The sequence below is a fragment of the Hibiscus syriacus genome, unplaced genomic scaffold, assembly GCF_006381635.1.
Source record: "Hibiscus syriacus cultivar Baekdansim isolate YM2019G1 unplaced genomic scaffold, ASM638163v2 tig00000765_pilon, whole genome shotgun sequence".
In the NCBI taxonomy this organism is placed as follows: domain Eukaryota; kingdom Viridiplantae; phylum Streptophyta; class Magnoliopsida; order Malvales; family Malvaceae; genus Hibiscus; species Hibiscus syriacus.
Window position 1 is genome coordinate 127,077 of NW_024061821.1, and position 15,669 is coordinate 142,745.

The following is a 15,669-nucleotide window of genomic DNA, read 5'->3' on the forward strand; positions in this document are numbered from 1 at the left end:
GGAATGGTACACCACATATGAGCACAATCAATCATAGCGTCACATAAGCAAAAGGGTACCATAGTACCTGACTGGCAACACCAACTGGGCAATTATTTGTGTGACAGATGCGAGCCATAATACATCCAGTGGCAATCATTGCCAAAGAACCGAACCCATACTCATCAGCACCCATCACTGCAGCCATTAGAACGTCAACACCACTTCTGAAACCACCATCGACTCTAAGAATTACCCTTTCTCTTAGTCCATTTTCAATGAGAGTCTGCAAAAGATCAGAGATTTAAGATTGCTCTAATTAAACCGAAAATAATTTTACATGACTTAATTGGTAGGATAAAAGACATACCTGGTGGGTCTCGGTAAGTCCAAGCTCCCAAGGACCACCAGCATGTTTAATGGAACTTATAGGACTGGCTCCAGTACCACCATCATGACCTGATATCTGCAAAAGAAAATTACAGTTGTGAGTTGACTTCAGATGGATTCTTAAGAGCGAAGTTCAAAAACAGCTTTCTTGGCTTTGCTTTCTCCTTATCACATTTATGTACAACTCACAGATACAAACATAAAAAATCATAATTGAAAAGAAAAGAAAATAGTAGCATTAAAGACACAAGAAATCTAGACAATGACCAGACAACACTCTTTCTCATGAATATACAAGGCATGTATCAACTTTGCAAGGAATAAATCTTGACTAGCTAGCACTACTGTTAGCACTACGTAGAAATGCCAAAAGTCCATTAGTACAAGTATTTTCCATTTAGCTGTGAAGGAAACTTTTGAGATTCATAATAAACTTAAAATAACAGTTATCTTGATGTAACCCACTTCACAAGAGGAACTCTGTGACAGATAATAGATATGTCAAAAGTTTAATCTTCTTCAGCACGCCACTTTCCCGTGGAAACTTGAAAGAATCAGATGAAAAACTAGGAAAGAGGAGAAGTCCCCGATGAGATCAACCAATTAGTGAGTCTTGAAACATGCATCTCTTTTAATTGTCTATTTCAGTCTATCATAAAAGTCCTGTAAGCAGCAAGTTTTTATTAATGAGCTTTCAAGGATTGAGAATTTAAAAAGATATAAACTAAACCCAAAATTATGATCGATTAGACTTTTGTTCTCCTTTTTCATTACTTTTTAATATATTCTTTCATATATGAAGTTGCTTATTCATCTATTCAAATTTTATCTCTTTTTTTATTTTATTTTATTTTATTCAAATTTTAAGACGAAAATCAAATACAAGATCTAGCTTTATTTCTAACTTCATTTCCACGTAATATTTAATGTGTTCATATCTAAGGAAAAACAATATATTTTGCAGATGCAGGGAAACCATCAGCTTCACAAATTATGGGAAATCTCAGATATATCTCCCTCTTCCATTTCCCAATTTGTTTATATACCTCTTTGTGAAATTTTATGATGCTTCTCTAGCGTGCTGTAATTTTTACTATATTCATGTAATAAGGATATTGAGTTTTAAACATAATTCTGACGCTTCATAGTAGACGCCATATTTATAAGAATCGATTTTTTTTAATATTTTTTTCACATATATTGAAGTTCTGCAGTCATCTGTTTTCTGGGTATGGTAAATCTTTCAAGTGATATAATGACTTCTATTCTACCTTTTGCTGATATCTTCTTCTTGAAAAGTTAATCTTTGTCCCTTAACATTCCTTTCCTCTGTTACAGTTATTTTATTCATCATCCGTTGTTAATATTCAAAACTACAAATAAACATGTATATTCATATTTAGGAAGCAATTTCACTTGTGATGTGTGGGTTTAACACTAGTATAATCTAACAAAAGTTGGCCAAAAAGTACATTCTAACAAAAGAATAATGCATAAACATTTTAAGCACATTGACAAGGCACAACATTTGTAGGTAAACTGTCTAGGGAAAAAAGATTTGAGTGTTTTGAAGTTGAAGAAATCAGAAATAAAAATGAGATTCAAGGGCATAGATATAAAAACCGAAGAAGCATTATACATCTAAGAGCTCAAGATACTGGTAATAAGTTGTGATGATTCACCTGTATGATATCAGCATTAGCCTTTGCAACACCAGATGCTACTGTCCCAATTCCAGCTTCTGCCACTAGCTTGACAGATACCTTAGCCTTAGGGTTGACCTATTTATTTGGTAGATATAAGATAGTTGTCTTACCAATACTCCAAGTATACTACTTTTAGCAAAAGACTAAACAGGTTACAATCATAATTTGGTAGCTGAACTAAAAACATGCGCTATTAGCCCCCACAACTTTTGCAATCAGTAGAGATTTAGTACAAGCAGCCATCGGCTTAACCCTTTTTTGACACAAACTGATTTTCAACATTTAAATATTTGGTTTTCAAGGCAACTAAGGCTTCAGGAAAAAAATTTGGAACTTAAAATCGGTTTGGATAAAATCAATAACCCTTTTCAAGTAGAAGTAGCCAATATGTCGAAAACTTATTCGATGCCACAAAAGCAGCTTGGTTTAACAGTGTTCATGGTGAAAGTAGATAAATGTCTTTAACGTTCAAAAAATCTGTTATAGTTCAGATACTATATGTATAAGTCAAATCTAGATTAACAATGAAGCAATCAGTTACCTGATGTAGGTCAAAGATCAATTGAGCTAGATCCTCAATAGAATAAATGTCATGGTGTGGGGGTGGAGATATAAGTGGAACGCCTGGTTTAGAGTTTCTTAACTTTGCAATGTATGCACTAACTTTTTTCCCAGGCAACTGACCTCCTTCACCAGGCTTAGCACCTTGTGCAATTTTGATTTCCAACTGATCTGCATTGGCTAAGAATGTGGGAGTAACACCAAAACGACCAGAAGCAACCTGAGGAAATAGAGATGCATGAGAATACAAGGAACAATCTGTTGACTACTAGATTAGTAAAAGCACAGACTGCTCCTAGCAGATCAGAACGATTAGATTTATCTATGTTATTCCCATCTAATAAAGAAAGTTGAGGATTGTTAAGCACTATCGTAACTCCAAAGTGTTTATGCCAGTTTTCTCATAAAGATCCCTCCATATTGGTATTCAGTTATTTTTCTTTTAGAGAGAGAGAGAGAGAAGTATTTAAACTTTACCAAAAACGTGGCCAAAAGTAAAGGAAATTCAAGTATTGACATAATTGCATTGTTACCTTAAAAAAAAGGTGTACTTTTAACTTTACAATGAATTTCTAATAGAAATTCTTAGTTGTATTATTTGTAACAGAATAAATAACAAGGTAGCTAAGAGAAGTCACATTTGAAACCAAAGATAACTCGGTGCTACACAGTTTTGGTGCAATTGCATAAACAATTCAAATGTATACAATTCACATTGTGTATGATAAGAGCAGGTGTATTGGTTTAAAAATATCAGTGCCCTAAAGAAATCCCCATGTGGTCTACATGACACATTACAGAATCATGTGAAACCCTTTTTAAGCATAATTCTATTAGATGACCTGTTTAATGGCACTTGTAGCAGTATCACCATTTTGAAGACCTTTAAGGTGTGGCAGCGTGGGAGAATACCCATCAACAACATCAGTAAGTGGCCTCCAGCGAATTGGATCCTTGAAGAAAATAAAACAAAAACCATTAGTTTCTTCATTTTATTTCCAAATGTTTGATCTGTTAATGGAAGAGAAGGAGGGGGGGGGGGGGTTGAAAAAGCCATTCTCCTATAGATAGGAAGACCTGAACCAAATCTATTAATCCCCTATAGCTCCTCAGCTAAGCCAACAGACACAAGTTTCAAGATTATTTTGGTCTAAAACTTGCTTTCAGAATGAGTACCAAATAAAACAGTAAATAGAGCAAAGCACTTCCCATATGTAACATGGAAGTGACCTTTTCTTTTGAAATAGTAAGTACTATGAGTTAGTGACCAAAGGAATAACTTTAGAACACAAACACACACACATGTACATGTATATTGCTCAAAAGAAATATATCAGAAAAAAAACTATTATATATCTCCTGTCCTGGATTACCTCACCACCTTCTCCTGAATTAGACTTCCCACCTAATCTGTTCATGGCAATGGCTATTGCCTCATGAGTTTCCCTTGAAATAGCTCCAAGTGACATTCCACCAGTGCAAAATCTTTGAACAATGGATAAGGCAGATTCAACTTTTCCAACAGGAATTGGTGCACGCTCACTTTTGAATTCAAGAAGATCACGGAGAACCTGCATTTACAATAATAGGAATAGATCATGTAATTATATAACTATAGCATTGAAATGATAAAGAAGGGATATCATATGTATTGACTAACATTGACTGGACGATTGGCCAAGTGTTGCTGATAAATTGAATAAGCACTTTCACTCTTCTCACGGACAGCTTTATGAAGTAGTTTTGACATCTCAGGATTGTTTGCATGATACTCCCCTTTTAAAAATTAAATAATAAACATTAATATAGATATAAACACAAGTAGATGAAATGGAATATACTCAATAAACCATTGTTCTTGAGAATACTAAATCAGGGAATGCCTGAAGTGACAGAATTCAGGCTAAGATGATATTATGTCTTTTCAGCTAATTTGCATGAATTATAACTAATCCAGCACATTGTTCATTCATTTCCACTTTTCAGCTAATTTGCATGAATTATAACTAATCCAGCACATTGTTCATTCATTTCCAGATAAAGTATTCTTATCATCAGAATAGAAGGGATACCATATTATAAGTAAAATCGTGTATTCCTCATGAAGCAAATAAATGCACAAGTATTTTGACAATAAGTGATACCTCCAGGTCTGAATTGTATAAATCCAAAATTTTCCAATCTTTTAGCTGTATCTTTATAACTAATCCAGCACATTGTTCATTCATTTCCAGATAAAGTATTCTTATCATCAGAATAGAAGGGATACCATATAAGTAAAATCGTGTATTCCTCATGAAGCAAATAAATGCACAAGTATTTTGACAATAAGTGATACCTCCAGGTCTGAATTGTATAAATCCAAAATTTTCCAATCTTTTAGCTGTATCTTCAGAGAATGCTTTTACCCAGAAAGACAATGTTTCCCTCGCCAACTGTAGGTAACAAAAATCACAGAAAACAAAATCAAATGAAATAGATGTAAATAGCATAATAACACCTTAATCAAATATTGAGATTAAAATGGCCGAAGAATGCAAGTGCTAAAGCAAATTAAGTAGGCCACCTGAGGTAGGGTAGAGAGGAAAAATAGAGAAAATGACAACTCAAAAGATTAATTTGGAGAGAATGTAAAAACCAAAGGAAATTTCAAAATCCCAAAGTTTCAATATACTGCCCAAACCCCAGTACCTGGTAAATAAGCAAAGCATAACAAAACTAACATAAAATGCCAGGAGAGTCCATGCAAAATGTAAAATTGACAAAAATGTATCCCTAATTATTTAATTGAATCAGCATCACCCATCCGTACATCACAATTAAAATTCAACACCAGGTGGTTTTCTTTATTTGGTAAATGAAGAACCAAGCATTAAAGGAAACCATGGGAACCCCCAGGAATAAATAAGAGCATTTGATATTGACCAAAAACTATTGATTGGATACTATAAACTACTTCAACTAAAACGAGATGTTTCTGAACTCTCAAAACTCAGGATTCCAGTCTCTCAAAGGCTATAGACTAGCTTTTGAAGTCGAGATGTTCAGGGATAAATACATATCCAGAAATACTGTCAAAGGTCAACATAATTAGTCTAAAGCCTAGGCAGAACACACAAAAAAAAAAGTATGTGCCATGTAATCTCAAGTTCATTACACATGAGAAACAAAAAATGATCAATATAAAACCAAAACACAAAATAGAATTGGTGCATCTTTACCATTGTCTTAAAACAGTTAAAAAAGAATGATGAGATAAATTACTTCATAAGAACAAGCACACATTTTTATACCATGATCCCATTCGAATCAAAGAGCAAGTAGTCTAACCTCATCAAAAGTCAGTCCGCCAATCTTTGAGACACTCCCACAAAATGCAAAATCCACTATTTCCTTTCCCAGTCCATAAACCTCAAATATTTGTGCACCACAATAACTAAATAGAGAATAACAAAAGTAAATCAATTTTCACAAGTAATGAACACATAAAAAAGCATTAGAATACATATTTACTCATTCAAACCCTTCTAAGTTCAGAACTCATACCTTGAAAGTAATGAGATACCCATCTTAGAAAGAATTTTGAGAAGACCAGCTTTGATTGCCTAGATCATGACAAACATTTAGCATATAGGTAAAATATAAGAAAGGAACCCAATTTAGAGGTAACTTAAAACTCTCTCCCTCCCAATATTCACAAGCAAAATCAAGGAAATGATTAGTGCTAAAGGTGGCCTAAAGATTTTTATTGTTGAAAATAATTAACCAGTAGTGTGGGCAAATGGTGGCATGTTTAGGTCAGTCACATGCATTAAAATGGGAATCCGTCAAATTGATCAAACATGTTGAACCAGGTTAAACCGCACTAGTTCAATGTTGAACCAGTTTAGAGATTCTTTTATTATTTTAAGTTTCAAAAATTTAGAGTGCATTGAACTGATCAAGCATGTTGAATTGGGCTAAACCGCACTAGTTCAATGTTGAACTAGTTTAGAGATTCTTTTATTATTTTAAGTATAAAAAATATACAGAAAAATGGTTATATTTGAACCTTTGACCCCATGTGTTAAAGAGTTGACCATTGAGTCAAGTGTATCCTTAGCTGTAGCCCCTATATTTTAGACTGAAGTTATATTTCTGTTAGACATCTGCTTTTCATATTATACTATTTGCGAAGTAGCAAATCCTAAAATCCATTTTGTATTGTCACTACTTAATTGTGGTGCTTTATAGATATGGTAGTAATTGTTTTTGTCGAGAATATCTAAATTAAATATTAGATAGGATCAGTTTTAATTAGATAGAATCAGTTTTTATTATATTAGTTATCAGATAGGATCATTTTTAATTAGATAGAATCAGTTTTTTATTTTGTTGCTAATTTTATGCATCTTTTTATGTAAAGTTGTTACATTGTAAACTCTATTTAAGTCAGCCATATTCAGCAGAAATAAACACGATTTATTCTGAACAAGTTTTTCCGTCTTTATGGTGTCAGAGCCAAAATGGACAAACCCTACGATGATACCTCTGGTATCGACTCTATGAGTTCTACTCGCTCACCTTCAATCACCCTAAACACTGAATCCTTCCAAAACATATCCATCACTTCTACAAGTGAATGGAAATAATTTCTTACAGTGGTCACATCTGTGAAACTGTTTATTCGGGGCCGTGGAAAATTCGGCCATCTCTCAGGTACCACTAGAAACCTGCCGAAGAAGATGAAGAATGAAAGAGGGAGGCAGAAAACTCGATGATTATGTCTTGGCTCATAAATTCCATGGATCCGAGTGTAGGGAGAACTTATCTCTTCATACTACTCATGACATTTGGAATGCTGTGAACGAGACCTATTCTGATCTCGGGAACGCAGGACAATGGTTTGAACTAAAAACCGGTTATGAAGGCTAAAAAAGGAGAAAAAATTGTCACTCAACTACACTGAACTCAAGACCTTGTGGCAAGAGGTTGACTGTTCAGCGACTACGAATGAGTTGTGTTAAGGATAGGCTCTATTCAGAAGATGGTGGACAGACGAGAGGAGAGCCGGCGGACAGTCATGCTTGGAGGCCACTCACCAAATCCCACCGAGTCTTCTGCCTTGTTCTCGGGTCAGCCACCACGTCGCAACGATCGTCGGAACGACAGAGATCGGCCAATCTGCGAGCACTGCAACAAGCTGGGACACACTAAAGCCAAGTGTTGGAAGCTACACGGGAAGCCAGCCGAGAATTTTTCAGCCAATCGAAATTCTCGTAATGCAAAGGGATTCCATGCCTCATCTGAAGATGCTTCTGAAGAGCCGAAACCTGCCAGAACTGTCTGCCTTCAGCAAAGAACAGCTAGAGCAATTGTATCAACTAATGAGTTCTCATTCCATATCCAACACTCCTAACCCATCATCTTATATTGCCTCTTCATCATTAGCCCAGAAAGGTACATATCCTACAGCTTTCATAGCCGGTTCTAAATCAAACCCTTGGATCATAGATTCAGGGCAACAGATCACATGACCGGTAATTCCTCCATATTCTCATCTTATTTTCCTTTATCTGGTAATCTGAAGGTAAAAATTGCTGATGGCTCCCTAACCTCTATAGTGGAAAAGGCTCTATCATTATTTCTCCATCTCTCACATTACTAAATGTCCTACATGTCCAAAGCTCTCTTGCAATCTCATCTCTGTTAATCGTATTATTCATGATTGCAAATGCATTGCTACAATAACATTTGCTGGATTTGAATTTCAGGACCCTTGTTCGGGGAAGATGATGGCAATGCTAAGGAGGTTGATGGACTCTATCACTTGGTCACGGACAATCCTTCAGATAAACAAGTTCAGAAACCGAGATGCTTTACTACCTTGTCTTGTGAGAATGAATAATGTTGTGGCATTATAGGTTAGGCCATCCTAGTTTTAATTACTTGAAATATTTGTTTCAAATCTTTTCAAAAAAAAAGGACGGTTTTTCTTGTCAATGTGAAGCTTGTGAATTGGCAAAACATCATAGATCTGTTTATCCATCTTTAAGTATATGCCATCGAAACCTTTTCTCTTGTGCATAGTGATATTTGGGGCCCTTCACGAGTAAAAACAGCCTCAGGATCTAGATGGTTCATCACATTCATTGATGATCACACTAGAGTCACGTGGATTATTTACTAAAAGAAAAATCGAGGAAGCAAGTGTTTTCAAAAATTTTCACTCACTGATCAATACTCAGTTTCAAGCAAATATTCAAGTTCTTAGAACTGATAATGGTCGAGAATATTTAATGCAATCTTAGTGATTTTTTGAAACAAAGGAATTATTCATCACAGTTCTTGCGTTGATACTCCCAACAAAATGGAGTTGCTGAAAGAAAAAATAGGCATTTATTAGAGGTGACTAGGGCTTTACTGTTTGCTATGAATGTTCCTAATCGTTTTTGGAATGAAGCACTCTTAACAGCGTCTTATTTGATAAATCGAATGCCTATAAGAGTTCTAATTATATTACTCCTTGCAAGCTCTAAAGAATATGTTTCCTGAAAATAGATCTTTCAATGATTTAACGCCTAAAATTTTGGTTGCATTGCTTTTGTTCATATACACGGCCAAATAGAGGAAAACTCGATCCCCGAGCACATAAATGCATATTTCTAGGTTTTTCACCAACACAAAAAGGGTATAAAGCTTTGATCCTAAATCTAGGAAGTATTATGTGAGTATGGATGTCACGTTTTTGAAAAACAACCTTTTTTGACAAAAACTCTCTTCCGGGGGAGAATGACTCTGAAATGAGTTTTTGGGAACAAACATCCTGCCAAAATCGATTGTAAATAGCTTAGTGGAACCAATTCATATTTCCGTAACTAATCCTAGGATTTCACAACCTATAAATTCCAACCTCGTGAGACTCAGGTAGAAACCAACTTGGAACCACCTACTAAACTTCGTGTTTATTCTAGACGGATGACTCGACCAAGTAATGTTCCACCGGCCCCCAAGGTATGCCAACCATCGGACTCGACTATGGTCCAAGGTACGACTTCTCTTTCTCCTATTTCTTCTCCAAATTTAGAGCCTTCTACATAATTCTTTGAACTCATAGCCTTGCGCAAAGGTGTAGATCATGTACCACAAAACCAATATCCAATTTCTTATCTTATAATAAATTCTCTCCAGATTTCAAAGCTTTTTCCACCAGGATTATGGATATGCACTACCTAAGTCGATACATGAAGCTCTAGAGTTCCGAGATGGAGAGAGGCAGTTTTTGAGGAGTTAAAGGCCCTGAAGAAGAATGACACGTGGGATCTAACTCTACCTGAGGGGAAACGATCTGTAGGCAGCAAGTGGGTGTTCACCATCAAATACCATGCAGATGGCTCGGTCGAGAGATACAAGGCAAGACTCGTAGCACGAGGCTTCACTCAGACATACGGCCTTGACTACGAGGAGACCTTCGCACCTGTAGCAAAACTAAACACCGTACGTGTCCTACTCTCACTAGCCGCCAATTTGGATTGGACTCTCAGACAGTTTGATGTGAAGAATGCGTTCCTAAACGGTGAGCTAGAGGAAGAGGTGTTTATGGAAGTTCCTCCAGGCTTTGATGAATTGAAGAAGGATGGCAGGGTCTGCAAGCTAAAGAAATCCATTTATGGATTGAAACAATCTCCGAGAGCCTGGTTCGAGAGATTCACGAGCTGTGAAACAACATGGTTTACACTCAGGCCCAGTCTAATTACTATGTTCTACAAACACAATAATGGTAAAATTGCTATTTTAATTGTGTATGTAGATGACATTGTTATGACAGGAGATGACACAGTAGAGTTGGAGTCGTTGAAGAACTTATCCAACCAGTTTGAAGTCAAGGATCTAGGACAACTCAAATATTTCCTTAGAATGAAGGTGGCTAGATCCTCAAAAGGTATAATTATCTCGCAAAGGAAATATGTCCTCGATATCTTGAAAGAGACCGGATTACTCGGATGTAAAACCAGTGGCGACTCCTATTGATCCGAATCAAAAACTCGAAAAGAAGATGGTGCTGGCTGTGGACAAGAATCGGTATCAGAAGCTGGTGGGGAAACTGATTTATTGGCTCATACGAGACCAGATATTGCATTTGCTGTGAGCTTGGTTAGTCAGTTTATGCATTGTCCCTCAGAAAAAACACTCCAGGCTGTTTACCGGATTCTTCATTACTTGAAAGGGTCATGGTAAAGGAATCATGTTTTCGAAGATGGAAGTCGAAGAGTGGAGATCTTCACTGATGCTGATTAGGGCGGAAGTTCTACAGACAGAAGATCTACTACCGGTTATTGCTCCTTTGTCTGGGGCAACTTAGTTGTTTACCGGATTCTTCATTACTTGAAAGGGAGTCATGGTAAAGGAATCATGTTTTCGAAGAATGGAAGTCGAAGAGTGGAGATCTTCACTGATGCTGATTAGGGCGGAAGTTCTACAGACAGAAGATCTACTACCGGTTATTGCTCCTTTGTCTGGGGCAACTTAGTTACTTGGAGGAGCAAGAAGCAACCAGTTGTCTCTAGAAGCAGTGCGGAGGCCGAGTTCAGAGCCATGGCGCAAGGTGTATGTGAGTTGTTATGGCTTAGGAAGATCTCGGAGGAGGTGAAGGTTGAAGGAGATAAACCAATGAAGTTGTATTGCGACAACAAATCGGCAATCAGTATTGCTCAGAATCCTGTACAGCATGACAGGACCAAACATGTCGAAATAGATCGACATTTCATCAAGGAGAGGCTGGAAAATGGCGATATCTGCATACCGTTTGTTCCATCATCAGAGCAGCTCGCCGATGTTCTCACCAAGGGACTGTTTACTACGATGTTCGAAGGATTTCTGTCCAAGCTGGGAATGATCGATATCTATTCTCCAGCTTGAGGGGGGTGTCGAGAATATCTAAATTAAATATTAGATAGGATCAGTTTTAATTAGATAGAATCAGTTTTTATTATATTAGTTATTAGATAGGATCATTTTTAATTAGATAGAATCAGTTTTTTATTTTGTTGCTAATTTTATGCATCTTTTATGTAAAGTTGTTACATTGTAAACTCTATTTAAGTCAGCCATATTCATCAGAAATAAACACGATTTATTCTGAACAAGTTTTTCCGTCTTTAGTTTTCTTACCAAATATCAACATTTTCAATTTCATTATATTCAAACTTAAGAAAATCAACATAGCAAGACCTAAAGTAAATGAAGATAAAAGAATTTCATATATGACAAGACAGCAAAATAACATCCCAAAATCTTTCTTCATTTGATATATACTGACCTTGCAAAAGTTTGTCTGAGCCTGCTCAATTGTCACAGTAGGCATTTTTCCATTCCGCATCATATTCACAGTTTTAGAACTCAGACGCCACTGTCGACAAGTCTCCAATGCCAAGTATGGAGATACAGCACTGCAAAAGTGAAAACCACAAAAAAGATGAAGCAGTTTAAAGATAAGAAGACAAAATAGGCTTTAAAAACCAAGTAAAACATTTTAAGCCTCCTGATTACTGCCCGCATGCCAAATAAATGTTTTCAACAACTTATCTCCTGATCTTAAATCATAAACTTACTAAATAAGAGATCTTTGAGATCTTTAACGAGAACAGAGCTTCAATTAAGTGATGCAACAAGTAATTTACAACTTAAGGAACCATCTTGAAACTAGTAACAAGAAACAAAACGGTAAAATTTTAATTTTCACATGTAGTACGGTAGTTGTACTCTTACTTTACCATGTAAGGGTTTATGTGATAAATACACCAAGAGGAACATAATTTTTTTATACTTTCCACAAAAAATCACTTGCCTCAAACATCAGCCATATTAGATCAAATGACAAAATTGTGTAAAACATGAGCACAAGCATACCAATATAAATAGAAGCATTCAATTGTGAATGTGTAGACTACAACCATTTCCTTGATAGCTATCTTTATTATTCGAAAGGGTTAAGGGTGCAAAAAGCCCCTGAACTTTTGAAAAAAAATCTATTCAGCCCTTGAACTTTATTAGCACCCAAATAAGCCCTTGTACTGAGAAATTGAGTCAATTAAGCCTTCAAACTAAAAAATTACATCAATTAGGCCCTTTGACCAATGTTGACATTTTAAATCTTAATGGTTTAGGGTTATCACTACCACCTGGCACACTGTGGTGCTGTCACGTGACACTTCTAGAATTTTTTATTTTTATTTTAAAAAGTATTTAAAAACATTTTAAAAATCTTAAAATGTTAAAAAATATTTTTAAATAATAAAAAACATTTATCTTATGAAAAATAAAGAAATTTATTTAAAAATCATAAAAATATTAAAAATATAAAATATTCAAAATTATTTTAAAAATTATAAAATATTACAAAACTATTCTACAATATTAAAGAATTATTAAAAAATGTTTTAAAATTTCCAAATATATAAACAAATATTAAAAAAATTCTGATGGGACAGTATAGTTGGAGTATGAGTTGTCTATGACTGGGGTCAGTTATAGATATTTTGTCAATAGATTCGTATAATATTTTAGAATTTTTAGTATAAATCTATAATATTTTAGAAATTCTGAGGGACAGTATAGTGGAATTGTGAGTTGACTATGACAGAATAGCTACAAATGTATTTTTTTATAAATAAATCTGTAACTTTGTAGAATTTTTTTAAAAAATAATTATTTTTTTACAAATTTTAATAATATTTAATAATTTTAAAATAATTTTTAATATTTTATAATTTTTAATATTTTTTATAATTTTAAGATGGTTTTAAAAAATTAATTTTTAGAGATTTTAAATAATTTTAAAACTCTAAGAAAAACCATGTGTCAGCATCCTGACAAGGCATGTGCCACAAGTTATTAGAAAAATGGTTAAAGTTAACCTGGTCAAAGGGCCACATTGATTTTTTTTTCCTGGGTTTTGGGGCTTAATTGGGGTGAAAAAAGTTCAAGGGCATTTTGCACCCTTAACCCTATTCTAAATCTCTTTGTCCTTTGGATTCAGGAACCTAAAATAAATAAATGACTATAACCAAAAGAGGCACAATTATAATTTGAAAATCCTAGGTAAGCAAACAAATTGCATGACATAAACTATTAGTAAAGTTTCAGAAAAAAATAATAATAAAATTAAACCGTAACTAACTATTCATACGTTCAAAAACCAATTAAGGCATCATCTTGTACAAACCAAATAAAAGGGAGAAAAGAAACATTTACATGGGTTCACACTACAATCTCTTCTGCACAAATTGCAGGTACAAAAAGGACATCTTTCCCAGGCTCTTATTCATTAGAACTTGAACCTATGCTACTAAAAAAATATGGCAGAAATTTTCATTGCAGTATGCTCTTTCAAGGGAAAAGAGATTTTTGCCAAGAAAATTTTACTAAACTGGCTTGACATAAAGATGTAAACTCCTACAATGCTATTAAACCATCTAGTAATCCCATATACTACAATTGTGGGAAATATTAAGCAAAATTTACATCTATGTTGCTCTAACCCTTTATTTATTTATTTCTTCAAGAAATCTGAGTCTGATGCATATTTGGACATAGGTAGGTGAATATGACCCTCGAAGGATCCACCAAATACATGAAAAACTTAGAAAAAGTTTGAACAACCCATGTCAAACACATACCCATATCCGACACTCACACCCAAGTCTGAGTAACATAGGATTACATCCACTATATCTAGCAAAGTGCCAAAAGAGAGTTTTCTATCAATAAGAATCTGGCAAACCAGAAAAGTACCACCAGCCATCACTAACCTCGGGGATGGTACTTATGCTTTTCAATAAAACCAAGAACAAAAGGAAACTACAAGGTAAATAGGCTTCAGATAGATGATAAAAAGAGAACTTACCTTGCCCCATATCCAATTAAACAGGCAAATTGATGTGTGCTGAAGCACTGAGCAGTATCTGCGACTATGGAAGCTGACATCCGCAATCCATTTTGAATAAGATGTTGATGAACCGCAGCAACGGCTAGAAGTATTGGAATTGGAGGCCGAGTTGCTTCCTGAAGAGAGAAAAGGGGAAACATCCAGAATAAAGTTTGGCCAGAGATTTTTTTTTTGATAGGAATAGAAGGCCTCATGAAAAACCTCCCTCATAGTTGTCTCTATTAAGGAGACAAGTAGCGGAAGGAGGAAAAGAGCGATTACAGTAAGTAACAAGGTCTCAATAATCAGAGACGAGAGTACATGATACAGCAGCCTTTGCTGATCACAAACTCAAATCAGAGTTAAACTAGTTCTCAAAGCGAGGTCACTTTACTGATTAATAAGCTGTCATGCAAGTATAAAATGGTTCGTACCAGCTCATCAGCACGATCAGAGAGCACAAGCAGTTGAGAGCCATTACGAACAGCCTCATCAGCAGCTTCACACAGTCTGTGAAGTGTCTTTTCCAACGAACCTTCAACTCCTTTACGTATATCAAAAAAAGTGGGCAAGATTTGGGCCTTTAGCTGGGGATCCTTTAGCAATGATTCAAGCTCCCCTTCATTCAGTACAGGACTAGAAAAACTAACCTGGTTTGGACAAAAATTAATTTTGGTGGTGGGAAATGATTAAAAATTTAAGCAATTTCCAATTTGACAGCAAGCATGCGATGGCATCAAATATAAATTTTGGAAATCTACAAACCTGAGAAGCATTTTCAGGTCCAACTTCCAATATATTTCCTCGTTTTCCAATGTTGACTTCAAGAGACATAACTAATCCTTCCCGAAGAGGATCAATGGCTGGATTTGTGACCTGCATAGAAACACATAATAAAGCAAACGAATTGAAAACATCAAATTCATAAAATTTGTGAAACTGTCACGTGTGATTTTGTTCTTCAACCTCAGTGCAAACAACTTAATTATCTTGCATGGTAAACCTTGATCATAAATAGTTACTGAGTGTTTCTCAGGAATTAGAGCATTTTTTTATAAAGAAACGAGGCCTCGTTAAAACCCCCCTTCGTAACCACTGTTGTACAAAAATACATCAGCGGACATCGGA

The 15,669-nt window shown here is 35.3% G+C and overlaps 1 protein-coding gene across 1 annotated transcript in view; it reads right to left on the reverse strand.

Moving 5' to 3' along the window:
• LOC120216769 (ferredoxin-dependent glutamate synthase, chloroplastic-like) overlaps nucleotides 1-15,669 on the reverse strand; it is a 48,454-nt gene that overhangs the window by 4,837 nt on the left and 27,948 nt on the right. Inside the window, 14 exon segments of the mRNA XM_039214106.1 lie at nucleotides 68-265; nucleotides 350-445; nucleotides 2,052-2,150; nucleotides 2,617-2,856; nucleotides 3,479-3,589; nucleotides 4,010-4,207; nucleotides 4,297-4,412; nucleotides 4,975-5,071; nucleotides 5,967-6,072; nucleotides 6,183-6,241; nucleotides 11,935-12,064; nucleotides 14,521-14,678; nucleotides 14,976-15,191; nucleotides 15,307-15,417. Coding sequence (XP_039070037.1) covers nucleotides 68-265; nucleotides 350-445; nucleotides 2,052-2,150; nucleotides 2,617-2,856; nucleotides 3,479-3,589; nucleotides 4,010-4,207; nucleotides 4,297-4,412; nucleotides 4,975-5,071; nucleotides 5,967-6,072; nucleotides 6,183-6,241; nucleotides 11,935-12,064; nucleotides 14,521-14,678; nucleotides 14,976-15,191; nucleotides 15,307-15,417 — 1,935 coding nt within the window.